Consider the following 27,785-nt stretch of genomic DNA (forward strand, 5'->3'; position numbering starts at 1 on the left):
GTCTTCTTATGAAAGAGAATAATCTTCATCAGGGGTTTCAGGGTTTTGATATAAATAAAATTTTCAGTTGATTACAAAATATTTTTGACATTACTATTTTACTATATTTCTCAGATCTCGTCTGATCTTGAATCTGTGAACCGACACATTCTGTCACATCAAATAAAACTGTGAGAATACCAACGTGTTTTTTTCCAAATAAACAACAACAACAACACCCCCCATTCAGAAAGCAGTAAGTTGTGTGTGTTAATTATGTTCCTATGTAAATGGATTTTTTTTAAAGCAAAATCTCTTCGTGTGGCTAAAATCTGTATGGATCATAATCCCACAAAAAAACGGGAAAACTATTATGTACCGCAAAAAAAACAACTTACAAAATCTTTGTTTTTCTTTTTTTATACATGGACTGTTTATAAAAGATGGGTTTTATAGAGGGACTGCACAATTACGTCATCACGTCACCGCCTACGTCGGGACGGGGCCACGGAACTGCTGTAGGGTCGACGTATAATCGGAGATGAAGGAGAAAGATGGAAATTAAACAGCGGCTTTAGAAAAGCGGCGTCCGCGTATTTTTTTAATAACAGGTGCTGTAGCCTCGGTACAAAGCGAATATTGTATGAGGACTTGCAGAGGAAGCGTTTTAGTCGCTGTGAGGTAGCGAATGTAGGAAGAGTTTGTTTTTTTTTTTTTTTTTTTTTTTTTTTTTGGAGAGGGAAAACAACATGGCTGCGGTGGAGCTCGAATGGATCCCAGAAACCCTGTACAACACGGCTATCTCGGCGGTGGTGGACAACTACAGCCGATCAAGAAGGGACATCCGCTCGCTCCCAGAAAACATACAGTTCGATGTCTATTATAAGGTAAGGCTTGCCAGCCAAAGGCTCGGTGACAGTCACCATCCTGGCTGAGTTTCCACAATCAGCTGCTAACATTGCTGCTAACGTAAGCTAAATATCGACAACGTTACGCCAGCTTTTGAAGACAAAGATGCTTTTTAGGTGACTGAATTAGCTCGAGATGGGCTAATTCTGGCTGGCGTTTGCTTAGCATTCAAGCTGGTTTAGTTTGCACTTGAGCACAATGAAGGTTTGTTGGGGTAGCTGCCGTAAACGACATCGACCCTGTGGCTAATCACATCAGGTACCGTGTGAAATGAATTGGTTCGGTGTTGTCATGTAAACCAAGTGTTTTTTTGGTGGGGTCAGAGATTTCGACAAGAGCTGCGGTGGCCTACTTCATTACATGTAGCTTCATCGTGTTTTATAAAGGCAGACATGCTGAAATAAACCGCAGTCAAACCACATATCTGTACTAAAACACAAACAGGCCCGTGTACCACGTCAGAAATATCACTGTGGAATACAGTCTGCACATGTTCTCCAACCACGAGATGACTACATTTGCCTATAAAAGGCTATGTACACAAGCCCAGTGTGCAATTTAAATGCAGCCTCTGTGAAGTACACTAGCTACTGTGATGGACATCCATCTTCAAATCTGACACCAAAGCCTCTGTTGTTGTTTCCCTCCTTAAGGTGTTAATAATAATAATGTTTATTCGTGTAAAGACTGCGTTGGAGTTTCCTTAAAAGAACCATCTCATTTGTCAAAAATACTAAAACAAGGGTTCAGCAGAGTCTTAAAAAGTCAAAAATTTGATAATCCCAATTTCAGGCCTTAAATTTAAATCTTAGTGAAGTCTTAAAAACGTTCGTCCATTTATTTCCGCTTCATCTGCAGTATGACCCCTCTGGCCCTGGCCCATTATATTTCTGTTCCTCATTAGTGGACCCACCCCATGGATATGCTGGTTTCATAGTTGAATGACTATGAATTTTGTTATTTTGAAAGTATTTCCGTGCCTCTGACTTTCCTTATTTTCCAAACTTCGTGTAGGTCTTACATTTAACCCATAATGGTCTTAAAATTGTCTTATTTTCACGTGTTCACATCTGCTAGCTGCTGGTTAGATATAGTTAAGTATAATGTACGAGAACAATGACAGAAGGCTATGTCCACCAACCCACGGCATGCTAGGCTAATCTTAATAACATCATCACTATCCACTGTCTGTGTGAGACGAGTAAAATTCCCCTTCGGTGAGGTCCCTGTCACCAAGAAATTATGTTTCTTAGTAGGTAAGTTTGCTTTGGAAATGTCAACAATGGAACGAGGATGAGACAGGGTTCACACAGGCTTCTACAAACCCCGGCAAACAGACAAAAAGGCCCAAAAGAACTAATGTTGATTACCTCCAGGCATAGGCTGAACTGAGGGCTATGAAGTATGAAATACATTTTACATGCAAATACAATTGCGCCATTGTTGATAGTCCATCTCATATTACTGTGTATGTGAGGTTTTGAGAACTTGCAACAATCTAGGTGGCACCAAGTCTTCAGTGTGAACCAACGAGAATAAAAACAGAGAATAAAGTCCTTGTCAGACAGGAGGATGGAGAGGTCCTTCTGTCTGTATTCATAAATATGCAGAGGAACCCAGTATTGCCAAATGTACAAAATGTATTTCACATTTGTGCATACAAGCCAAGTCAAAGCAAAGTTTGCAATATCCTGAAAACAAACACAAAGCACTGTGCTAAAATTGACCAAATTCCTAGGAAAGGAAACACAAAGGGAATAAAGTCTGTGTCCTCAGTAGTACGATTAAGAAAGCGCCTTACGCAAGTATGTACAAAGGGTATAGATTTTATTAATGCGCACGACACTGCACTAAATGTCAACGTTTGTCAAAGAAAATGTACCAGTCACTGTGAAACCTTTGATTTTCTTGTAATTAGTTCTGATTTATAACACAAGCATGAGATAAAGCGCTTTACTGTAATGTTTTGTAAAATATGCAGTATGTTTTGAAGGCTAAAAAAAGCCAGTCTGTGCGGTATGTTGGAGCCCCGGAAACACACTGTTGTACTGTTCCAGTACTACTACTGCAGAGAAACTTTTGAAAATAAGTCAATATCTTGGAAGTAGTCGTGTTGTTCTGGTAGAAAGAGACAGAGTGATACAGAATCTCTTTTAACCCACATTTAGTCCTTGGCATTACTGCCACAAGTTGTTCTCGGGGTGTCACTGTTTACAGCAACTGCAACTATGAGATATGACAAAGTTGTTATCTAACTCAAAATGAGCTAAAGGTTACAAAACATCGTGTAGACATTTGGTGGCATGTCTCACATTTCCATGGAAACTGAAAGTTGACTACTAACTACTTTTCCGCAGCAAAAATAGTACTACCATCTGGTTCAATTGTGTAAAGTTAAATGCTGGTGACACAATGTGTCCCAAAAGTAGTAGATGTCTTTCTGTAACCTCTCCAAGTCGGCAGAGGGGTCATCATCAAATGAGGACATAAAACAGGACAACAGGACATAAAACTTCTCACTCAAATTCACAACGATCCCAAATGACAACTCATATGCTGTATTTCAGAGACACAATTAATTTCATTTGATTGGAGAGCTTAGCTGACTTTCTTCCAGTCGGTTCAACTCAGAAAACTTTATTTATCCCACGCTGGCAATTCAGTTTACAGCTCTCAGCACAATAAAACCATCACTGTCCACATTGCAGCCAGGAAGCAGATTGTGTCTCATCCTGTCATCAGGGCCAATTACATACAGGGAACCACATCACATCCTGCCTATGCAAACTTTTAAGTTTTAATATCATGGGGAAGTTAAGATTGTAACACACAAGCTAAATGCTAACATTGGTATGCTAACATTTTTACTTGAGCCCTTGAAGCTGTAATTCCCCTAAGTAGATCCTCTCATTATACTTCCTTTCAGATATTGCAAACGTGGCCCAAGAGCACTATAACACTGGCACATTGGTATTTCCCTTATGCCAGTTGACTGTGACTGTGAGCTTTACGAGTGAAGCGTATGTAAATAAAATTTACAAGCCTGTGTTCCACATTGCACAACCCAAATAAAACGTCTCTATTAACATACACAATCTTAAGTGAGATTTAATGCTACAAATGCAGTTGAAGAGATGTAGCTTTAACTGGTAGAGCCCGTCACCATGGAGAACCACTGTATATAACAACTTCCAGCTCAGTGCATTTTGATGACTGGTCAGACATCAGCATTTCGTTTGTTTGCTTCTGAACCGCAGACAGTATTGTCTGAACTCTAAAGCAGTGGTGTCAAACATACGGCCTGCAGGCCAAAACCTGCCCGCCAGAGGGTCGAATCTTCAGAAAGTCCACGTTATTCACATTAACGTTTTGTAAATTGATAGTTCGGCAAAGGTAAACAATTTCATAATGAACTAAAACAAAGGGACCAATTTGAAGTTATGGTTATTTATAGGTTATTGGGCTTTTATGTTACTGGTTCAGCCTGTTTGAAATCAGATTGGATGTCCGCGGCCCCTCAGCTAAAATGAGTTTGACACCCCTCCTCTGAAGGATCACTTGAAGTTTAAAAAAAAAAAAAAAACTCTTTTTGCGTGGATTTGCAATCAGTGTGAGGGAATCTGGGAATAGAACTACGAAAAGACATGAATTAAAAAAACACCACACCTGTGTAACAAGAATGCAAATATTGCATTCTGAGAAGAGTGTTTGCTCGTTGACGAAATGTTTGACCTCCTGTAGCTAAAACATAGTTGACCAAACAGGTTTATGAGACAACAATAACTCACTCAGTGGTCGTCTGCCATCCTCGTTGTGCTGGCTTTTGTTTACTTCTCCGATTTACCTTTGGGATTTTAATGTCTCTAGCAAATCTATGTCCACAGTATAGTTAGGCAGGTGCACACAGATTCCCTTGGGGCGGGCGTCAGGTACAGCGTCCAACAAAACGACCCACAGCATAATGATTACATTTCAGCTGGTATGGGATAACAATCACTCGCGTGGCTAGTCAAGTTTCTGGCTGGTTCCTGCTCGGTCTTTTCTCTGGCAGGTTAAATGCAGCTGCAGCCTCTGCCTCTCTCTACTGGAATATTGTGGCTGTCTGTCTGAATCAATACATTGTTAACAAAAATATTCCCGGTTTTCAAGAATGCAAAATTACTTCATTTGGAATAAAAGCAATGATCATTATATAACTGTACTTTGAACATCTTTAGGTTAACAACTAAAATCTGTGTTTAATAAGTTATTAACTGTAGACTCCACATTGTGTTTCTGGTGGAATTTGAAGAGGTTTGAGGTTGTTTTCAGTGGATCTGCGCTCCATCTAACCCTAACCCTCTCTGTGTGCCTCAGCTTTACCAGCAGGGCCGCCTCTGTCAGCTCGGAGGAGAGTTCTGTGAGCTGGAGGTGTTTGCTAAAGTGCTTCGGGCCTCCGATAAAAGGTGAGTACCTAACGTGGCTAAGCTGTTCCTGAAACCTTTCACCATCCACATGAGTTATCTTAGAAAATTATCCCAACAACGTTGTTGTCAGTGCTGTCAATGCTAAATGTGTTGAAAACAACATATTTATGACTTACTTTTGTCGTAATCAATTCATAAACGCTTGCATTACTGTTGGATCTTTAGCTTTATGTTTAACTGTAGAACTATCTACTATAACTACTGGGTTGCTTTGTGCTCCTCTTTGTCGTTGTGCTGGGAGTTACAACATCCTGTGATCCCCATCAGTTCAAGTTCAGAAAATAGAGGGTAGGAAACAACGTCACTGGCGCCTGGGGCTATGAGTGGCAAAAACATGGTGAAATGTATCAGTAAATACAGCGAGACTAGGAAAAATGTGGATCATCAGATCAAATTAAGAGCAACTGGACTTGACAATGATTCATACAACTAGTATGGAATTGGAAAAGTGGACTAGCCTCAGTTTCAGTTACTTTTAGGTCATTTCAGTGATGACAAATGTAGCCAAATAAAGGATGCTAACACTAAAAGCTTAACTGAGAATTAACGGTAGCCATACAGTACTGTAGCGTCCGATTAGACGTTGAAAGGATGACAACGCAAATATTCCGTTTATTATTTTATTGTTATTTACTGCTGGTGAAATAGTTTCTATCAGCCATAACTACGCCAAAACAACACCATCAACTTGTCTAACAGCCCTCCAGAAGGTAACTTAATAAGTAACTTAAGCTATCACTTCATCAAAAAACACAGCATAAATTAATATCACCTGATACTAAATGTGAACTACAACACCAGGTTTCGGTTTCCTGGATTCCACTTGTTTTTTGTGATGCAATGATCTGTTTGCTTCTCTTTTCTTTGGCAGATATTTCAGAGACATCTGTAAAAACATATCTCTGATGCTTTTCAAATCTGTTGCTACAGTCAATCGTACAACAGCTCTTCACATTTTTAAATGAATTTTACAGTTTAGACATTATTAAAGCCTATGATTCAACTGTTGAATATACTTTTTGCCACTTAGTGGCCGTAACCACAGAGACTTCCCTTTCTGTGACGTCACGTGTATACCCTCTATACGTTGATAAAGCTTTTACTACAATCACCCTTTAGGTTAAGGTGCATCATGGATATTCCCTGTAGGGCGTTATCTGTGTGCTGCATGTTGTTACATTAACTCTGCTGTGATGGGTTTAATGTGAAAGCCAGTCAGTACAGGTCAAATAGCCATAGTCAACAGCATTGTTACTCACTGAGTGGTCAGATTGTGGTTGTTGATACTACTAACCTGATCTCCTCTCTTCTTCTCCTCCTCTTCTTCACTGCAGGCATCTCCTGCACCACTGTTTCCAGGCCTTAATGGACCATGGTGTTAAAGTGGCCTCTGTGTTGGCGAACTCCTTCAGCCGCCGCTGCTCATACATCGCAGAGTCCGACGCCCACGTCAAGGAGAAGGCCATCCAGTTCGGCTTTGTGCTGGGTAGGTGGTGGGACAGGAGAGGGGACGTTTCAAACCAAGGCTCTGAGATGGTCTCCAAGTTGAGGCCATGTATTGCCCCCACTGGTGTTAGAATCAGCTGATGGCAGATCAGATAGGAATCCTAATTATTTGTACTACATAGATCCTCCTACAGACATTTCTTTTTTTTATTGCCAAATCTAAGGAGTAATCAATTATTCCACTTGTTAATTTTCCACCAAATGATAACATTAGTTTTTTAGATGTATTCAAACATTTTGTCATGGTTTAAAGTTAAATGTATAAATGAAGAAACCACTTTTAACTTTAACGTTTACCTTAATGATACTATTAATCACAATGGTTCAGATTTATTCAGTGTTGGCCTAAGATGACGCTTATGATTAGTAAACAGTATTGAGTATGGTTTGTGCTGATTGTGTTTAGAAATGCATCAGTATTATTTCTCTATATAAGATTCCTTACACCCATTTACAGTATCTGTGGTTTAGTTTTAAAGGTTTATGCTTCATAGAAAAGCAGCAACCAGTAAGATTCATCTAATAATTTTGGTTGTAGGTGGCTTCTTGTCTGATGCGGGCTGGTATGGTGATGCAGAGAAAGTGTTTCTGTCGTGCCTGCAGCTGTGCACGCTCCACAGTGAGGTCCTCCACTGCTACAGGGCTGTGGAATGCTGTGTCAGGTCAGTCTCACGAAGATGTGTTCAACACAAACACCCTGTTTACAATCCTCTCTGAATTATAGTGTCAATATTTAAGCTGTGGAATTTAAAAGCATTTATTTGCTGCAAATGATGCTACAGTCAGTCATGTACTATTAATTATATATTGTATATACTTCCATCTGACTGTGTGTGTTACACCTGATGTCATCTCTGTACATTGATTATTATGGATGTGATGAATGCAGAATGCTAAATTGACTGAAACAGATTTAAAGTGTGACTCAAAGATGCAGAGAATATTGGAAAAAGCCGTACTTATCCACACTACATCCCTGATTTGGATAGATGAAGACAAAGTAGAAAGTGCTTTTTACTGATTTGCTGCTCGTCTACTAAACATTTAATTCATTAAAACAGCATTGGACTGTTTTGCAGTTGACTCATATTATTCAGTGATTTGTCTGTGGTCTCTTTTGTCAGATTCAAACACAAATTTTCAACAGCTGCATTTCAAGTAACTGAGAGAACTGTTAGAGATTCAACCTTGTTTTCATTTTGGAGGCTGTGGTTTGCAGTCCCATTAAATTGTATTGTGTTGTACCGGTAAATGTTTCTGTTATTTGCACCACCCTACTTTAGTAATTGGGCGAGACTAAACAACAGAAACACTGTTGTGTTTAATTCAACACAGTTGGAAGGCTGTTTCAACCTTATAACAGTCATGAAGGGCGTTTGCTGCAGAACCGTTGTATTAGAATCCATTTATTTTCACTAGTGAACCTAGTGAACTGAAGTAAGTGTAAATGTGGGGCTGCAGACAAAAGCTGTAATAAAATGAGTGTCTTCAAAGTAGAGGACCAGATGTAGTTTAACTAATGCTACAGGTGATAATGTCTGACACATCAGTGCAGTTTGTTAGCTACTAGTGGACTGATTGAGGCATCTTAATTGTTAACGTTATATCCTATGGTCTTCTCAGGCTGCTTCATGTCCGCAACGGCAACTGCAAGTACCACCTTGGGGAGGAGACCTTCAAGCTTGCTCAGTCTTACATGGACAAACTAGCCAAACATGGCCATCAGGCCAACAAGGCGGCGCTGTACGGCGAACTTTGTGCCTTGCTCTTCGCCAAAAGCCACTACGATGAGGTCTGTACTCTACTCCACAGATGCCGATGTGTTTTCATTGTTTCTCTTACAGTAACTCCTATGTTGTTGCATGTTGTCTTGCAGGCATACAGGTGGTGTATAGAGGCTATGAAGGAAATTACTCCAGGGCTGCCTGTCAAAGTTATAGTTGATGTCCTCCGACAAGCCTCCAAGGTAACGTTCAGATCCACTGACTATTTAAAAAAATAAATAAATAAATAAAAAATCGCCTCGTCACTGAGGGTGTACAAACTGTCACTACCAATCGACAATGAGCTGGAAAATCCTTTCAGCTTTGAGATATATTCAGACACGACTGTGTAAAGTTTGCCTCGTCTCTCGCTGCAGGCCTGCGTGGTGAAGAGGGAGTTCAGAAAAGCAGAGCAGCTGATCAAACATGCAGTGTTTCTAGCGAGGTAACCTGCTGTGTCTCAAAGACGCCACGTTATTTGTTCTCCTATTCGTTTCATGCATCCTGAAGCTGTTTGTTGTGTCTTGCAGAGAACATTTTGGACACAAGCATCCCAAGTATTCTGACACGCTGCTAGATTACGGATTTTACTTACTAAACGTAGACAACATATGCCAATCAGTTGCTATTTACCAGGTATGTCGTGTGATCAACTGTGTCCTTGTCGTCATTTCATCATTTTTTTTCTCCCATGTCGTCTAATGAAACTTTTTTCGATGTACAAATCCCAGACAGCCCTGGACATCCGACAGTCTGTGTTCGGAGGGAAGAACATCCACGTTGCCACAGCCCATGAAGACCTGGCCTACTCCTCATACGTGCACCAGTACAGCTCTGGGAAATTCGACAATGCTCTGTGAGAACAATGCATCTTACAAACTCGAGACTGTTCGTAGATCAGCTAAAGTTAATTACATCCTACACGAGGTTTCTCAGAGATGAAGCACAAGACCATGACTCATAGACTGAGAGTCTGTGCTGTCACCCTCTGACCTGATATTTATCAAACGGAGACGCATGCTTTGAGGCGTGTGTCATTCCTTATATCAAATATTTAATTTCACAGTGCTAGACGTGTAGATGCTTCTTGTAATTTTGTTTAATCTTGTGACTGTCGCCCCTGTTTACAGAGGCTCCTATTCAGAATTGGGTAACGCTGTGTCCTCTGTTCCTCTCATTCACTTTTGCTCTGACTGAGCTTCAAAAACAAGCGTCTTCGAGAGAAATGCCTGAAATTCTCAGAAATGTTTATCATGAATTGAACGGAGTTGCGCGACACATTTGGCTCATCTGTTGTGTGTTTTTTTTTTTTTTTTCCCGCTCAGATTCCATGCAGAACGTGCCATAGACATCATAACTCACATTCTGCCTGAGGACCATCTCTTACTGGCCTCCTCTAAGAGAGTCAAAGGTGAGGAACATTGCTTGGAAATGTTGGGCTGCTGCCCACCATGTGAAGAGGGACGTCGGGAACACACACATACACCAGTCGGCCGGAGACATGCTTGTGTTTTTCTGTTGTCCTCGTCTCATACACCGATCAGCCACAACATTAAAACCACCGATAGGAGAATTATATAACATTGATCACATTGTGACAATTCAGTGTTCTCCTGAGAAACTTTTGGACCTGGCATTCATGTGGATGTTACTTAGCAGCCTGACGCAGACATAGGAGCAACTCCCCTCAACCAATAGAACCTTAAAACCCCACTAACAACATCTGTACCAACAGATCTGAAAAACAGTCAGAGATATATTTTTGTAGATCTTTCTGAAAGCCATAGAACAGAGAAGTAAATGAATTGCTGCATTAGAAGAAACAACTAGAATCCAGGCACAGAAACCTGGTGTTGTGGTCCACATTTTGTATCAGGTAATATTAATTTATGCTCCGTCCTTTTGATACACAAAAGACAAATGTCTTTAATTTGATCTGATAATCCACATTTTCCCCAGTCTCGCCTTATTTACTGCTACATTTCACCATGTTTTTTGCCACTCAGGGGACGGGGGGGGCGGCTGTGACGTCAATGCTTACCCTCTATTCATTGCTGTCTTTTTCAGTTGTTTAGATTCAGATATCTCGGACAAGGTGCTTCAATCCAAAAACAAATCATAGTACTGTTGAAAAGGAGTAAAGTAGTGAAGAGGTCGGGCTGGAAACCTGCATCCATGAGTTAACGTTTATGTTTTACTGTTGACCAACATTTCTTTTTTAGCAGTTACTATTCAGGGAGACATTCATGCATTCCTACAGCGTCTTCAGTGAGTTGTATTTAAATGTTTGTTTGCTGCTTATCTGTTTGTAGCTGCACAGAATGATGCCTGTTTCTCTTTATTGTGTCCTGCGTTTCCATCAGCCCTGATCCTGGAGGAAATCGCCATCGACTGTCACAATAAAGAGACAGAAGAGCGTCTCCTGCAGGAGGCTCACGACCTGCACCTCTCCTCACTGCAGCTGGCCAAAAAGGCCTTTGGCGAGTTCAACGTCCAGACAGCCAAACACTACGGCAATCTGGGGCGACTCTACCAGTCCATGAGGAAGTTTAAGGTGGGGGGAGATGTCTTTTCTCCGCATATGTGTGCACATGCTGGACGTGTTTAGTCATTCTCTTGACAAAATCTTACACAATCGCATAAAACATAGAAAATGAAGTTTGCATATTCCAAGCCTGGCATAGCTAGACTCAGAATATAGACTTTGGATTTCATTTTGAGGTGTGATTTAACCAAAACAGAAAAAGACATACAACCGCATGCAATTAGATAGTCCTACAACCAATCAGAGCTGTGTTGTTGTACACAAATTTATTATCCATAGGATGTACGCATGAACCTTACCATTTAAATGAGCATATTTATCCTAAACAGACTTCTATTTCTAACTACATTTCTCCATGTGTGATGCAACAAGTTTACTTCAACCTAGTTTCGACATTTACAGGCATTGACCAAAGCCACATTCCTTCAGATGAACAGCGGTCACATGTTTTGTATATTGGAAAAGTCCATGAAAGAATATGGAAGGATTTACCCAGTGTTAAACGGTTTCTTCTTTCTTTTCTGTGTCTATTTGTTTGTGCCTGTAACCAGGAGGCAGAGGAGATGCACATCAAAGCCATACAGATCAAGGAACAGCTACTGGGCCACGAGGACTATGAGGTGGCTCTTTCTGTGGGTCACCTGGCCTCCCTCTACAACTACGACATGAATCAGTATGAAGACGCAGAGAGGCTCTACCTGCGCTCCATCGCCATCGGTCAGTATATCCAGTGTTATTATTTTGGTGCTTCACTGAAATGACCCAAAGCCTCTGTCACGGAACTGGTTCTTGGTCTGCTCAGATAAAAGAGTTTTAATTATACTCATACTCAAGCCATTCACATGTAAAATCAAATGTTTGCTCCTCTTAACATCAATAAATGGTGAAAAATGAAAAATAAATGTGAACTGACTTTTTATATCATTCTCTCCCCACAGGTAAAAAGTTGTTCGGAGAGGGTTACAGCGGACTGGAGTACGACTACCGAGGCCTGATCAAACTCTACAACTCGGTGGGGAACTACGAGAAGGTGTTTGAATACCACAATGTACTGTCCAACTGGAACCGGCTGAGGGACCGGCAGTTTGCCGTGGCAGACGCACTGGAGGACGTCAACACAACGCCGCAGCAGACCCAGGAGGTGGTACAAGCCTTCCTATTGGCTCAGAGCCTAGGCCCCACCCGCCCCTGTCTCGGCTGATTTTATGAGGGAAAAGAGAGCAAGGAGGAAAAAACAAAAAAAAAACAGACATGTGGGTTTAAGCCGACTGAAGAGACGATGTGAGCCCAAATGTAACACACAGTCAATTCAAACATCACTGGCAGGTCACTTGGCTTTTTAGTCACTGCAGCTGCCAGTACACACTCACATATAAAACACACACTAGTCATGGAATTTATAAAAAAAAAAAAAAAGAAAAGAAGAAGAAGTAGAGGACACACCATTATCAAACCTCATCGAAACACTCTCACACCACCAGGATGCAGCCCAGAGCAAACTGCTGCATCTCTCCAAGAGGAAGAGGACGGGTTTAAGGGTTTAAAAAAGAAAAACCTCAGACGTCCTGAAAGGACCACAGATGACCTCTTCTCTTGTTTCACTCGCCTTTTCTTGTCTGTTTGGAAGCGAAAGACTTTTTTTTTTTTTTTTTGTATTTTAACCAGTGTAGCTCTGAGGGCCGCGGGCCTCCTCTCCTCCGGGGGGCCCCGTTCACCTGTGACATACGCGCTTCAACCCACAGTCGGCAACATCGTCACTCTGCAGATCACGGATGAAAATAGTTGGCTATTTTTGACACTTGTACAGTAAAATAATACAGCAGATTGTACGCTTGAGTTTCATTTGAAGGCTTCTTGTTTTTTTTGTTTGTTTGTTTTTTTTTCCATTGCAAAGAACTGAGAGCGGACCCCAAGAAGACGTCATTAAACTCCTATTATGAACTGTTGGTGGAGAGAGAGATTACAGGGGAATGTGTTGAACCAGTAGGTATGTTGTTACACATGAAACAAGCGTCGCAGGTCTTGTTTTCCATTTTATTTTGTCTCCTTTTTTCCCCCCACCGGCTTAGTACTGACATAGCATAATTAAAATGCCAATAATTTATATGCAAATGTATGTTTATGTAGCCCTTTGTTGATGCGTTCGCACTGCGCGAGACGTGAAATCTGAAGAAACGGCTCAACGCTCTAATAACGTGGACAGGAGTGTAAAGAGGAAGATGCTACATGTGCACAGGTCACACATCGAGGCTTCATGGATGAGAGTGTGTGTTTGTGTGTGTGTGTCAGTGTACACGGATTAAACTCTGGGTGCCCAAGTGCTCCACCGATGTCTACCAGCCTTACACCAGCTTGCAGTTATCTGTCAGTAGACGGACCCATATTTTGAAGTGCTAAATAAACTATTATACCCTTAAGGGCACTGTAATGGGGACCAATATTGTATGTATGCGTTAGAGTGTGTGTGTGTGTGTGTGTGTTTAGCCTGTCAGCTGGTGCATGTAGCCCTCCCTCTCCACTCCCTCCTGTCAGAAATCCCATTAAAGCAAAAGTTCCACAGATGTTGTTTTGCTGGACCATTAGCCTGCGTTCCCTCGGCGTCCATTTCTGTCCAAAATCCCATCTTGTCGTTTCTCAAAAGAGCTCAGCTGTCATGCCCGGCGTCCACAAAACCGGAGAATCCACAACAACCTGTTTTGTTTTTTGTTTGTTTGTTTGTGTCAAAAATGTTCAGCTTTGTAACAGCTTCTCCCCTTCTTTACAAATATATTTGCATTTATGAATGCAATTAAAAAAGAATGATAAGCCAGCCAATACTTAAAAATGTCAAAAGTTATTCATTTGACCAATGAATGAATCGCAGTCAAGATTTGAGCTCAGTTCAGTTCGTCGGTGCCCTCTGGTGGACGGACAGTTTCTAAAATGTGATTTTTGTACTGGGATTTGTGTACACGCAGATACACATGCATCTACAGCAAACTATACAACATTAACCCCTGATAATCCACTGGAGAACTTTTGCACAGCTTCCCATAATGCACACTGCGCAGTTGGATTTGTCTTATTTCCTTATCTATGTTACGAGCTCCCAATTGAGATTGTCGACCCTCGCGTTGGGAACCACTGACTGCCCCAACAGCGTCAGTCGTTGCAGATATTTTTTAACGAAATCATTCCACTTATACACGTAAAAAAAAAAATAAGTAAATTTGTTTTTTCAGCTCTGCAAATGAAATTCCATTCCTTTACATTGTAATCAGATGGATATTGAAGACACTGTCTGTATCACTAGGCGAAGGAGGAATGAGCTGGTGCCTGTAAACGTTTTTGATGAGCCGACCCCTTAAAGTGGACAAGCATGTCGTCTGTAGCCCCATGGAGGAATAACTGAGAAGGTTTTCCACAGGTTCAGTCCAGGTTAAAAAAAAAAAGAAAACAAAACAACAAATGTAGGCATTAATATTTGCAACATTATAAACTGACAGTGCGATGCCTTGAATAAATACCCCGCTGTTTTTTGTTTATTTCTAATGAATGAAGAAAACAAGCTTTTGCCTTGCTGTTCAGTGCTGTCGGACGGCTCCCCCCTCTAGCAGCGAAGATGGGAGAGGCTCGAGCTGAGGAGCCCCCATCCCCACCCCCAACCCCCCACCGTATTCAAAACAAAGATAGAAGAGTACCCTATAGAAAAAACGCATATCTCGTCTTAAAAAGAGAACGACATCACGATGGAAACGCCACACAGAGATGCTCCTGCACTGACTGCTTTCAGTCGAAGGTCACACGCTGACCTGTGATAATAGTCACACTCTGGACTATTAGGGCTATCACTCTGGAGATTGTTCCGTTCTCTGTCTTTAAAAGAGGCTCTTAATGTGAAGCTGCTCCTAGATGAGCTAGATGAGGTTTCTGTTTTTTCGTTTTTGGCCGGCTGATTTGACGGGAATGTAGACGAGACGAGGACGGGGGCCGTCACTGCAATCTACTGATAAACTGAAAGGGAATGGTACTTGCAGTGTGGTGGGGGAGGTGGGAGGTGGGAGGTGGGGGTGGGCGTGCTTCTTGGGGAAGACTGGGCAACGTTAAAAGATGCTCAAAAAGCTGTGAACTCTCCAACGGCCCAACCCCACTTCTCTCGGAACGAGACGACGGACGCCAAATGCGACGAGGGGAAATTTTCACTGTTGTCCTGTTACTGCTTCACTGTTAGCCGCAAAAACATTAAAATGTATATCACTGACCAACGTGCGCCCTTTACTTTTTGTGTTGTGCATGGTTCGGTTAAATATGAATTCACATCCAAGTGACATTAAAAATACACACAAGAACACTTTTATATGGATGATACGAAGTATTAAACCCTTTTCAGGTCGAATCCCACTCAGTTTCCTTCTTGAAAAGTGGATCTTTGTTGTTTGGTGTGTATTATTGCACATGGAATAAGGCAGAAAAGCTAAATAATAAGGTCCTACATAGCGCTAAACAGTATGTTTGAATATTTCTTCGTCTCTATATAATTTTCCCTCCACTACATTCAGAAGAAAACCCTCGGACAGTTACCGAAGATACTGGGATTTCACATTAAAAGAACATATAAGACCGTATTAAAAGTAATTAACTGAGTGAATCAACTGAGAAATATAAATGGCACTTATGTGGTTTATTGTTAAGTTTAATTACATGATACAGTGTTTTAACAGTCTGACATTGACACTTTCTTTTAGTCAAGTGCTTCAACCAAAACAGGAGTAAATGCTGTGTATTAGATGAGAGGTTGTGTAGTAACAGAGTATGTAGTAAAGTACAGTTACAATAATTTAATAGTTTTCAAAAACCATGTCTGATTTGAAACTGTGCAGTTGTGACAACAGGTATAGCACGTAAATGCAGATAGTATCAATGTTTCCAAGTGAAACTGGAAGATGTGAACTTGCAGCAGGGTCACAGTTAGGGCACTGTGGTCTTTGCCAAGCGTTTTCTAATGTTCATTTGAAATGTGAGGTAGAAATAAAGATCAGTATATGAAGTTGAGGGGGACAAACACAGCTGGTGTCTCATATTTAGCCCAGGCAGCAAAGATGAGGCCAATCCTGACATATCCTGAATCAGACACACAAACCATTAGAACACAAGGGAGAGATCAGTCTGAAATTCACTGACAGCCCTTGAATCCAGTATAAAGAAGTTTGTCTGATTTATCCGGTGTAATAATAACTTTGACCCAATGACTCAGATGAAAAATGGCTGTCAAAATGAACAGTTTCTAATCAATGTAATGACACTAAGGTGTCGTTTTGTGTGTTATTTCATTTAAAAATAAAAGATTCATAACACTTCAAAAATGAATAAAAGGAAAATCTAATACACATTTTTTTTTAATTACTAAAAAACTAATAACAATATAGATTTAACTTGTAGGTTACAGCATTATGTCACTTTAAAACCGAATAGTTCAGTTTTAGAAAGTTCAAGTAAATGTTGCCTTAACAACCATGTCGGCCATGTTTAAGAGCACTGCCTATGGAACCCCTGTTGCTAGGCAACATCTTCAAGAGCAAACAAGTGAATGTAGCCTGAGATCAAAGGCAAAATAAGTGTGGTCACATGATCACTTTAGGGTGACATCAAAGGCAAATTGATGACATCACATGATCTCATACTGCAGTTATACTAGACCGTCCGCACATTAACTTCACATTGTTCACAGTATCGACTAACGATTAGTGAGACATAGCTACTTGCTAGAGACATTGACACAGTCTACATCAGACATTTACAGACTTCAAAAAACACATACGGCTAATTCTACATTATCTTTGTTACCCGCATCAATGGCCCAAAGATACACCCCAATCCGCAGACAGGAGTCCTCAACGACCCCTGTAAATAACACCCCCCCCAGATCGTCCGCCTTCAGTGGGGACGAAACGGACGTCGACTTGTGCGACCAAGTGCGCGATCTGCGGCACCAGCTAAATTCGTCGCGCAAGCAGAACGGCCGGCTTGTCAGCGAAAAGAACAAGCTCCACCACAACTACAGCGCCGTCAAGCTCGAGAATGAGAGTCTGAAGGAGCTGCTGGAGAAGCAGAGAAACGCCACAGCCAACGAGCCGATGGTCGAGACACCTCCACAGACTCACAACGCCATGCTGGACAAGCTCCAGCTGGAGGTCACCGACCTGAAGAAGGAGCTCAGCCAGAGAGACTCACAAATCCTTCAGCTCCAGATGGAGAAGGAGAGTTTGTCTCAGAGGAGAGAGCTGCTGGCTGAGAAAGAAAAGCTAGAGGAAGAGAAGAAGGATCTGGAGGAGCAGAAGAAAAAAGTGAGGAAGGAAAGGAGAGACCTCTTTTACAAGGAAGCGGACAGGCACATTCAAGAACTTGGATATAACAAAGAAATAGAGGAGAAAAATAAAGAGCTGGAGGCGACTAAGAAAGAGATGTTGAAAAATAGGCGCGAGATGTGGGAGAAGACCACCGACATGGAGCAAAGGATGAAAGAACTGGAGAACAAGAACAAATATCTGGAGGAGAGTAGGAGAGACATCTGGAGGAATATGAAAGCTCTGAAAACCCAGAGTGAAGACGTGGAGCGAGAAAACGTTCAACTGAAGGAAAACGTTCAACATCTGGAAGAGACCGTGAAACAAATGGAAAACAGAAGTGAAACGAAGAATGAAGAGTCGGAGCGGGAGAAGAACGACCTGGAGACGAACAATGAAACAGTGGTGGAGAGTGAAGAGCTGAACAGTAAGTTGAAAGACTTAACTGAAGGTAAGAAAGAGCTGGAGGAGAAGAATAAAGAACTGGAGGCGCAGAAGAGAGAGATGGAAGAGAAAATTAAGGAACTGCAGGAGAGTAGGAACAACATGCAGGAGACAGGCAAGACGCTGACAGAGAGAAACAGCGACTTGGAACAGGAGAAAAAGGACCTGGTGGAGAAAAACAAGCACCTGGAGGAGAATATGAAAGAAATGCTCGAGAAAATTGAACAACTGAAGGAGAAGAATGGACATTTAGAGCGAGAGAAGAAAGAAATGGAGGAGAGGAATGAAGACATGGAGGAGAAAATGAAAGACCTGAGGAAGAGGAACAACGAAATACTGGAGAGGAATAAAGAGCTGGAGGAGAATAAGAAAGAGATGATGGAGAAAAACAACGAACTGACGGAGAAGAGAGAAGCAGAAGAAGTAAAGGAAGACCCAGCGAAAGAAGACACTGAGCCCAAAAAGTCCAAAAAGAAAGAAAAGAAAGGTTTCTGGAGCTGGCTGCGAAGAAAGAGCAGAGCCAGAAATGTGAGAGTGGACGAGGAGGCTCCTAGTTGTTCAGCTGCTCCCTCAACCTCCGCCCTTCCTCCGCCCTCCATGTAACCTCCTCCTTTCATCCTTCCTCCATCTCAACCATCCTCACTTCTCTATCCTATGCACATGAGCTCAGCTACCGGACCTCCATCTCTTTCTTCCACCCTCCCACCATGACTGTCTCCCCTCCCTCTAACACACCCTCACTCCTCTTCTCTTCACCCTCCTTCCATTCCTCTCCTCCCCTATAGAAGTCCCCATTCCCATGTTTCCTCCTCTTACACCCCCCCTCAATTCCCATCCCTGTTTCATCCTCTTATACCCTCCTTCTTCACCCCCCCCCATTCCCATCTCCGTTTCCCCCTCTTATATGCCCCCCCTTCAATTCCCATCCCTGTTTCATCCTTATACCCTCCTTCTTCACCCCCCCATTCCCATCTCTGTTTTCCCCCTCTTATATCCCCCCCCCTTCAATTCCCATCCCTGTTTCATCCTTATACCCTCCTTCTTCACCCCCCCCCCATTCCCATCTCCGTTTTCCCCCTCTTATATACCCCCCCCCCCCCCTCAATTCCCATCCCCGTTTCCTCCTCTTATAGGCCCCCCTCCAATTCCCATCTCCGTGTCTCCTCTTACTGTCTTTGAGGGTTCTTGGTCATCCAGGTCATGGTTATCCAAAAGGCGGTGAATGAAGTCAACTGGACTTTTACGATTTCTTGAGGACGTTTTGACCCTCATCTGAGTAGCTTCTTCTGTTCTGATAGACTAGTGGGAAATTGAGGTTTAAATAGGAAAACTCTGTGGGTAACACCCACCACAAACTTGGTTGACCAGAAACTGGGGTCACTATTTCCATAATGGCTGGGTAATTACCTGTTGTTGAGAGAGGGGGGGTGGGTGGGTGGGTGGGGGTGGGAGAGGGGCTGTTCCTAGGCTACTTACCCTATGAATGGAGCGCTAACGAGGCTATTTTCAGTGGCAGCCTGGAGTCTCAAGGTGGAGTGTTGTTGAATGGTAAATTAAATCTCAGTCCACCTCCTCTGCTTAGGAAAAACCTTCTCTAAGCAGAGGAGGTGGACTGAGATTTAATTTACCATCTATTTACAATTCAGTTTTGACTTCTATCCTGAAGAAGTTTCAACAACATTCCACCTTGAGACTGGAGGCTCCCACTGACAATAGCCTCGTTAGAGCTCCATTCATAGAGTGAGTAGCCTAGGAACACAGCCCCCCCACACCCCCGCCCCCTCTCTCAATAACAGGTAAGCACCCAGCCATTATGGAAATAGTGACACCAGTTTCTGGGCAACCAGGTTTCTGGTGGGTGTTACCCACAGAGTTTTTCCTATTTAAACCTCAATTTCCCACTAGTCTATCAGGACTGAAGAAGCTACTCGGATGCATGTCGAAAACGTCTTCAAGAAATTCTACAAGCCCCCCCCCCTTCAATTCCCATCTTTGTTTCCCCCTCTTATATGTCCCCTTCCGATTCCCATCTCTGTTCCCTCCTCTTATACGCCCCCCCCCCCTTCAATTCCCATCCCTGTTTCATCCTCTTATTCCCTCCTTCTTCACCCACCCCATTCCCATCTCTGTTTCCTCCTCTTATACCCTCCTTCTTCCACCCCCCCCCCCCCCCCCCCCCCCCCCCCCCCCCCCCCCCCTCTCCCACCTACCTTGTGGGTTTACCCCGGGTTACTCCGGTTTCCTCCCACACTCTAAAATACCATAAAAATAAAAAAATAAAAAAATGTGTGTTTCTGTTTTTCATTTATTTACAGTTTTGTCGTGTTATACATAGAATTCTTTTCAATGTGTGAAAGCAGGGCCCCCACGGTAGTTATTTAAAGCTTTGCTATATTAACAGCAAAATACAACTGCAACACATTATAGCAGTTCTCACAAGAACAAGTTCATGTTAATATATTTTAATCGTCAAATTAGTCAGAATAAAATAATAAATAATAATATTACTTTGCCCTTTTTAACACAACCAAATACAGTTCAGAAGTAGTATTTCCTATCCACTGAACCATAATATGTCATATCTCTGCATGGATTGTCTTTCTTGCTTTTCACTCAACACAAAACTATATTATATAAACTATAATGTAGTTAAATGATATGTTTTGCTCAGTGTACAGTGATGAATTAAAGCTACAGTAATTAACCCATCTTCTTAAGGCCCATGTGAGCTGGCTTCTGCTCAAGGAATCCTCCTCTTAAATGGATGAATGTTTTTCCTTGCCACCATCGCCATAGCGCTTACTCTGGAGGGGTTCAGCCTCTGGATTGTTGTAACTACGGTTCTATTAATCCTAGATGACCGCCAGAGGCAGTGCTTTAAGCACAGGATATTCCCCTACACGCAGGCGCAGTTTGAGTATGTATACCAACAAATTCACCTGTGACCCCTGGTTGACCAGAAGGAGGCTATATTTTCTGGTGGCGCACGAGGATTCTGTGTAACAGAGAGCTCTTGCAGTCATCCGGGTTTCACAGGACTGTAGTTACATTTGTAACTTTCGTTCTAGTACATCCCTACAGACCACTGCCTCTGGTGTGCCGCGGCGTCTCAAATGTCCTCCAAAGGGACCTACATTCTTGGTAGAGTGGCACCTTCCCTGTTAGGACCACCATACCAGGGCAGAGAGTCATCCAATCTACAGCTCCTTTGTTATGACTAGCTGAATTCCAATGAGGCTGACAGCTTGTCTCTCTAACAAGGTTGTCTCCATTGTAGGACAGGGTCTACTGTATAAAAGTGAACACAACCTCACTACTGTCAGTCGATTCTGTACTTGCTGTAGTGCATGTATTGGCTCCTTGCTTCAAGTAAATCTTTGAATTGAGAATTTCCGTAACATTATGCACAGAGCACTACAGTGGGTCTTCATTCCGACTCACATACCAGGGGGAAAACAGTTTCCAGCAATTCTTGTACACAGATGAGCGGGGTGTGCCCTGGAGTTCATTATGGTATGCCTGACAGGCCAAACACACAGTGCTAGGCGTTGGGGTTTGGGCTACCAGATCCAATCCCCCAGAGAGGATATCCCACCTGTTGGGAAGGTGTCACGTTGTAACAGAGTCCAGCCGAGGAAACCAGCTCCTTCCCGGCCAGAAGGGAAGGGGCCCACGAGCAGAATCCTGTGACCGTCTTGAAGGATTCTTTGATGCACCGGCCAAATCAGAGGAAGCGGGGAAAAAAGGCCTGCTGGCTAAGGGTGAGCCAGTGCATCCTGGCCTGGAGTGCTGGTCGTCTAAGTCAGGAAGGCCACAGGGGACAGTGGGTTGACACATCTGAGGCGAAGAGGTCCACCTCTGCACTGCCAAGTGGCCCCAGATAATGTCCCCAACATCCGGGGGTGGTGCGACTCTCCTGACAGAGGTACCTGCCAGAAGAGGAAGTCTGCCAGATGCTCTACCATACTGCTCTCCATCCTGAGGGGTAGGCATCCGTGGTGACAACCTCCCTGCGAAATGGATCAGAGCACAGTGGGACGCCACTGAGTGTAGTCCCTGTGCCTCCATGAGGCCATGCTGAAGAGACACAGGTGTGCCACATGGCATCCAAGTGGAAGCGTTTCAGCCACCTCTGCAGAGGGCACAGCGACAGTAAGGCCAGAGGCACGATGGCTGAAACAAGCGTCAGTTCGTCCATGAGATGCATATATGAGACGTAGGGCAACCGTTGACCCCTCCTTAACAAGGCAAGAAGGTGAAAGATGTCGTCCACACGGTGGGAGGACGGACAAGCTGTCATGGGCACACTGTTCAAAGCCAACGCAATCAAGGTCATGGTCTGAGATGGTTCTAGGCAACTCTTGTCCAAATTCACCATTAGGTCCAAGTGCGGCCACATGAGACAGAAGATGCATTGTGTCTCAGTGCCCCACAGGCGGGCAGAGTCCCGAAAGTCCCCGGCTGGTCTCTGTGCAGGACCCAGGATACCACGACAACAAGTGGAGTGGGTTTGCGGCGGCAAGCCGGTGCGGGAGGCAGTTGTAGTGCCCCCTATTTCCCCTTGTTCCACTGGGAGGCTGCAAAGGGTTCTCCTAGCCGCCTCAGTCTGGATCAACTGTGAAAGCCAGACCAGGCGGTGAGCTTGGACAAGGATGGACATCAGCCTTAAAATGTCCATGGACATAAGGCCAAATGCCTCCAGAGAGGCATCACAGAAGGCGACGGCGTCAGCAGTCCTGCTGCCGTCCTGCAGTGAGGCCAAGAGGGCCAGCATGAAGTGTGACAGGGACACAATGAGGGAAGCCATGGCAAGCTCAATGGTCGCCATGCACTCCAGGCCAACCATTGCAGAATCATGCATAACTGACAAGGTTCTACAACCTGCAAAGAAACGGGAGCAAGCTTTAGTGTCTCTCCAACAGGCCTGCAACTCCCTCAAGTAGTCCGCCAACTGGGGAACCACAAAGGCAGTGGGGGCCGGTCTGCCCCTGAAAAAGGCACTTGCAGGTGTCTGTTGCAGCAATTCCACGCAGGCGGCCTATACCAACAGACGTTGATGCAATAAAATCAGATGCCGGTGGCCACTGAAAAAGAGTCCACGTTGGGTACTGGGAACAGGCCAGCAAATCAACCGACTAACTTGAATGCCGGAAAAAGGGTGCACGGACGCAGTCGTCACCGACATGCCTTTAACAAACGAAAGTAAGTCAGCAGCCAAAGAACTAAAGAGGTACTTACGAAGTCCGGTGAGGAGAGCGAAACTCACGTCTCGAGGGAGAAAGTCAATACAGTAATCAATGTCACATTTCTTGTGTCCAACTGCCACAGCTCCAACCGACGATGGCCATAGAACTACTAGCGGCCAAGTTTTCCAAAGCAATGCTCAATGTTTTCCAAAGCAAACTGCGCGCGAGAAGAAAAAAAGGAAATTAGCCCTGGACGACACCACCTCCTTGTGGTCATCCAGGGTCATGGGTGACTTTGTTGGTATACATACTCGAACTGGGCATGTGCGAAGGGAAATATCCAGTGCTTAAAACATCGGTCAGAAGGGATGAAATAGAACTGAAGTGAAAGAACATTCCTCTTCCAGATACTGGTGTCTGCACAGCATTGGTAAAGCATTTTATGCTGTATGTGCACAATAAAGCATTTCCTTTGCTAGAGAATCTGATATCACAACACACTGACGATAGTTCAATCATTTTCGTGTCCTGCAGACTTCTTACAAACACGTCTGGTTTGGCCTTTAGAACCGTTCCCTTTAAATGTCAAGAACAAAACTGCATCTACACAGCTGCACAAAAAACCAAACCTGATTGAAAATGAGATTCTGTCTTTCAGTTCTTTTTCTCCTCAGGCTCATCGCTGGTGAGGTATTCAAAGTGTGTCCATATGCACCACATCTGCAGAGAAAAGCATGGCACACATAGTTGAAGCAGCAGGTTTTGTTTTTATCTTTATGATTAGAGTTGGTTAGTAGATGCTTGGGTGGTGATGCTCTTAACGCACCTCAGCTGAAAGGGCCAGCAGACGTCCAGCTGAAAGCAGCAGCAGCCCCACAGCCTGGATCCAGAGAGGTAGGTTGAGGCAGCTTGACAGTAAACCCCACCGATGCGCGTACAGCCACACGGGGAGGCAGTGCAGCCCACTCACCACCCACATGCCCAGGGGTGTCCGAAACCCTGACAGCACAGAGATTTATATGGAGCTGCGCAGCACAGGAGCACTGACTTAAATACAGAGGCAGACTTGTTACCATTTGCCATGATCGCCTGTATTAATCGAGGGCTGCTGGTGAAGCTGTTCTTCCAATGTTCACCTCTGGTGTTGTGGTTACACACAAACACACACCACTCCAGTGCAGACACCAGCCAACCCCACTGCAACACAGTGGACGAAAGACAAGAAAATATTAACACATCTGTATACCCCAAGTACCCATGGAGATCACATTTGAGAGATCTGATCTTTGACCACAGTTGGACGAGGTTTGGGTTGCATTTGTTTGCATTTCTTTGGAAGAGTGAACGTAATGCGGGGTCGCAGTAAAGACCAGCTATATCCAACAGAGATGCTACTGCATCAGAACACTTTTCCTCTTTTATTCAAATAAAAAAACATTACAATTATAGTGGCAATGGAAAAAGCACCATAAGTTATGTCTATTCCTAACATAGTGCATACAGACCTGAAACAGCATGCTCCACAGCATCCCTCTGCCCAGATTGTCCACCACTACGTCCAGCCATGCCCCAAACCTGGAGGTCTGGCCCAGCCTCCTCGCCAGCCAACCATCCACACCTGCACAGAGAACATAGGGGCTCAGGAAAAACTATCGTCAATATACTTTGAATTTAAAAGCAAGTCATAAATTTGTTGAAGTCCCACTTTTTGAAGGCAAGATAGGATGCAGCTCGGCCTATTAAAGTAAGCGATACCAAGCACTTTGACTTAGCAGATAAAGTGCTCTACTTTGTTTTAATAAAATAAAAAATAAAACTATAAAAAAAATTGAGCTCCTTTTTTGCTGCAGACATTTTGCATTGACATGAGGTAAAACATAGGTATTATGGATGACCTGACAATAGGTCTGTACAAGGTACCTGTCATCCCTGTCTGTTTTCAATCTGCACATACTTCATGAAGTAGTGTAGGTGGGACAACAATAGACTAAGACAGACAGCCAATGGACCAGGGACATCTCATACATCGGTCAGCCACAACATTAAAACCACTGACAGGAGAAGTGAATAACATTGACTATCTTGTGACAATACAATGCTCTGCTGAGAAACTGTTGGACCTGGTATCCCTATGGATGTTAGTTAGACATGCACCAAACAACCAAACAATAAAGGGTCAGACAAATCCAACATTTATTTTTTGTTTTTACTTCTATCTATTGTCAAGTGTCAAAAACCATGTCTGATTTGTCACAACAGGTACAGCACACAGCACCTAAGTAAAATGCAGACAGTATTAATGTTTCCAAAAAATGTGAACTTCTGGCAGGGTCACACTTAGGGCACTGTGGGCTTTCTAATATTGATTTGAAAGGTGAGGTACAAATAAAGATCATTATTACAAATATGAAGTCGTCCTAACGGTTCAGACACTGTAAACAGACAGCACTTTACCATCGAGAGCTATGGAGACCGAGTACAGAGGAACAAACACAGCTGGTGTCTCATATTCAGCCCAGGCAGCAAAGATAAGGCCAATCCTTATGTATCCTGAAACAGACACACAAACCATTAGAACACAAGGGAGAGGCAAGTCTTGAATTCACTGGCAGCCTCCTCACTCTTGTTCTAAAGTCACCTTTTAATCACTGTGACATCTATCATCAAGTTTTAGGTACATTCACAGACATTCACTCTAGATCCAGGAATCACTCAATAAATTGCAGAACGAATTACACAAAACCATGATATATTTAATATCTTCATGTTTACATTAACATGTTGGTGAAAATTTTGATTTAAAAAAAAAAAGTTTTGTTTTTCATAATAATGAAGTACTTGAATCCGATATAAAGAGGTTTGTCTTATTTGTCTGGTGTTGTACTTTCACCCGATGACTCAGACTAAATCAAAAATGGCTGTCAGTTTCTAATCAAGGTAATGACACTAAGGTGTCGTTTAGTGCCTTTATTTTGTTTTAAAAAAAAAGGTAAAACATTTGTAACACTTCAAAATTTTATAAAAGAATAATCTACTTCATATTAATTTTACCTCATTTACTAAAACATGTGATAATAATATAGATTTAGCTTGTAGGTTACAGCTTTTTGTCACTTTAAAACCGACTTCTTCAGCTGTGGAAAGTTCAAGTTAATCTTGCATTTATTTAAAAACAAACAACAACAACAACAAAAATCCACAGAAGAATGAACCCCCAAACAGAGTTGTAAGAACTAAGTAAAAGGACAGATATCATACCTGAGAAGATCTGATTTTATTAGCCTAATCCATGTCCATTGGGGTTGTTTTTGATTCATAGTTCTCACTAACATGTTTAAGCAGTGTAGTAGTTAGGTAATGCATATGTCATAGTTTTGTGTAATTCATTCCGCATTTCATTGAGTCGATAAGTCGATAAGTGACACGTCGTTGCATCCGGAGTGCGTTTAGGGAGTGGATGTACAACCCAAAACTAACTTAACCGGCACACTGCATGCTAGCTAGCATATTTATCTACAAGTAATCGCTTAACTTAGTTACTTCTGAAGCAGTTGCCATGATACAAATAAGTGTTTCTCACCAACAATATTCGGCCAGTACAGCAGGACTCTCATCTCCGGTTAGGTGAGGAAAGGGGTATACGGCGTCGGTACCAGATATGCTCACCCCTGGTATGGTACCGACAACTACCGACAACGGCACAGCCTCATCCCGGACACTACAGAGAGACGATGCTACCTGCCTAACTCGACTTCTCCAACTATCAAAACAAACAAAGGGCGTGCGTGGTAATATATCCTGCTGCGTTACTCGTGCCTGTGTCACCACTGAGGGTCTCCGTGCTGGAGAGTCGGCTACTGTAGCTTTAAATGTCGTGGACCATGAGGACTTCTCACGTCGTTCACCAGCTAGTATGACGGTATGACCAGCTAGCAGCGGGCCGGCGATACGTACGTAAGGACGTACGTATGCTCGTGACGTCACGTCAAACTAACTAATAAATAGATATATATGAAATGAACTGCATTGAATTTAGGGAAATATACAAACCACACGGCGTACATTTTTTTTTTTTTTTTAACATTTTGGGACTCGTTTTTTTTCACCGCTGTAACACTAAGTTTGATAAAATAGAAAAATCACCTTACCAGTTGACTTTATGAATATTGCATGATGACCCTTTACTACATGTCACTTTTGCACTTCCAGTATATCTTACATAATCAAGTACTTATATGCATATATTATAGCTATATGATATATATTGTATCCTCTTGTGTGTGTGTGTATATATAAGTACATACATTAATACATGTTTACATATTATATATTGCAATTATGTATGGCCACCTTGCACATGACAAATTTGTATATATTTGTGTATATTATTATTATTATTATCATTATTATTGTTATTATTATACTATGTTTATTACATACTGATGCTGCTGCCATTATTAGTACATACTTTTATTACCACCATATATTATATTATATTATATTATATTATATTATATTATATTATATTATATTATATTATATTATATTATATACTACTACTATATACTGTTTATTTACAATAACACTACCATCATATCATCAGGACTACTGCCATCATCCTGTCACTGCACCTTATCCACCTATGTATCTTGTGTTTTCTAAGT

General features: G+C 42.6%; 3 protein-coding genes across 5 annotated transcripts; 2 read left to right on the forward strand and 1 right to left on the reverse strand.

Annotated features, from left to right (window-relative positions):
- Positions 1–460: 460 nt before the first annotated feature.
- Positions 461–12,704, forward strand: appbp2 (amyloid beta precursor protein (cytoplasmic tail) binding protein 2). Its single transcript, XM_047593801.1, has 13 exons — positions 461–866; positions 5,245–5,333; positions 6,689–6,840; positions 7,399–7,522; positions 8,484–8,652; positions 8,737–8,826; positions 9,001–9,068; positions 9,154–9,259; positions 9,355–9,479; positions 9,949–10,034; positions 10,987–11,177; positions 11,720–11,885; positions 12,107–12,704. Exons 1-13 carry the CDS (start codon positions 729–731, stop codon positions 12,367–12,369), a joined length of 1,767 nt encoding a protein of 588 aa, XP_047449757.1. The 5' UTR covers positions 461–728; the 3' UTR covers positions 12,370–12,704.
- Positions 12,705–15,809: 3,105 nt separating this feature from the next.
- On the reverse strand, positions 15,810–27,174 carry si:ch1073-145m9.1 (phosphatidylinositol phosphate synthase). Of its 3 annotated transcripts, XM_047593805.1 has the most exons (7): positions 26,702–27,174; positions 25,576–25,671; positions 24,627–24,739; positions 24,195–24,318; positions 23,948–24,120; positions 23,751–23,841; positions 15,810–16,268 (listed from the first exon to the last, which is right to left on the reverse strand). In XM_047593805.1, the coding sequence occupies exons 1-6, from the start codon at positions 26,733–26,735 to the stop codon at positions 23,776–23,778; spliced, it is 606 nt and encodes a 201-aa protein (XP_047449761.1). In that variant the 5' UTR covers positions 26,736–27,174; the 3' UTR covers positions 15,810–16,268; positions 23,751–23,775. The 3 variants fall into 3 exon arrangements, with proteins under 3 accessions (XP_047449761.1, XP_047449760.1, XP_047449762.1); XM_047593804.1 differs by lacking the exon at positions 15,810–16,268 and having other exon boundaries at positions 20,382–23,841; positions 26,702–27,173; XM_047593806.1 differs by lacking the exons at positions 15,810–16,268; positions 25,576–25,671 and having other exon boundaries at positions 20,382–23,841.
- Positions 16,262–18,829, forward strand: LOC125013290 (golgin subfamily A member 6-like protein 6). The gene has a single exon (XM_047593802.1). The coding sequence runs from the start codon at positions 17,000–17,002 to the stop codon at positions 18,536–18,538; it is 1,539 nt and encodes a 512-aa protein (XP_047449758.1). The 5' UTR covers positions 16,262–16,999; the 3' UTR covers positions 18,539–18,829.
- Positions 27,175–27,785: the final 611 nt, after the last annotated feature.

Source organism: Mugil cephalus, chromosome 9, assembly GCF_022458985.1.
Source record: "Mugil cephalus isolate CIBA_MC_2020 chromosome 9, CIBA_Mcephalus_1.1, whole genome shotgun sequence".
Taxonomy (NCBI): Eukaryota; Metazoa; Chordata; class Actinopteri; order Mugiliformes; family Mugilidae; genus Mugil; species Mugil cephalus.

Bases quoted from the DNA above. Each gene is read 5' to 3' on its own strand.
- appbp2 (XM_047593801.1), top strand. From the start codon at position 729: ATGGCTGCGGTGGAGCTCGAATGGATCCCAGAAACCCTGTACAACACG. The intron at 9,260-9,354 runs GTATGTCGTGTG...TACAAATCCCAG, and splicing joins AATCAGTTGCTATTTACCAG to ACAGCCCTGGACATCCGACA. The intron at 10,035-10,986 runs GTGAGGAACATT...CGTTTCCATCAG, and splicing joins CTCCTCTAAGAGAGTCAAAG to CCCTGATCCTGGAGGAAATC.
- LOC125013290 (XM_047593802.1), top strand. From the start codon at position 17,000: ATGGCCCAAAGATACACCCCAATCCGCAGACAGGAGTCCTCAACGACC.
- si:ch1073-145m9.1 (XM_047593805.1), bottom strand. From the start codon at position 26,735: ATGAGAGTCCTGCTGTACTGGCCGAATATTGTTG. The intron at 24,740-25,575 runs GTAAAGTGCTGT...TTCTCTGTGCAG, and splicing joins GGTCTCCATAGCTCTCGATG to GTGTGGATGGTTGGCTGGCG. The intron at 24,319-24,626 runs GTCTGTATGCAC...ACTGTGTTGCAG, and splicing joins TGTGGAGCATGCTGTTTCAG to TGGGGTTGGCTGGTGTCTGC.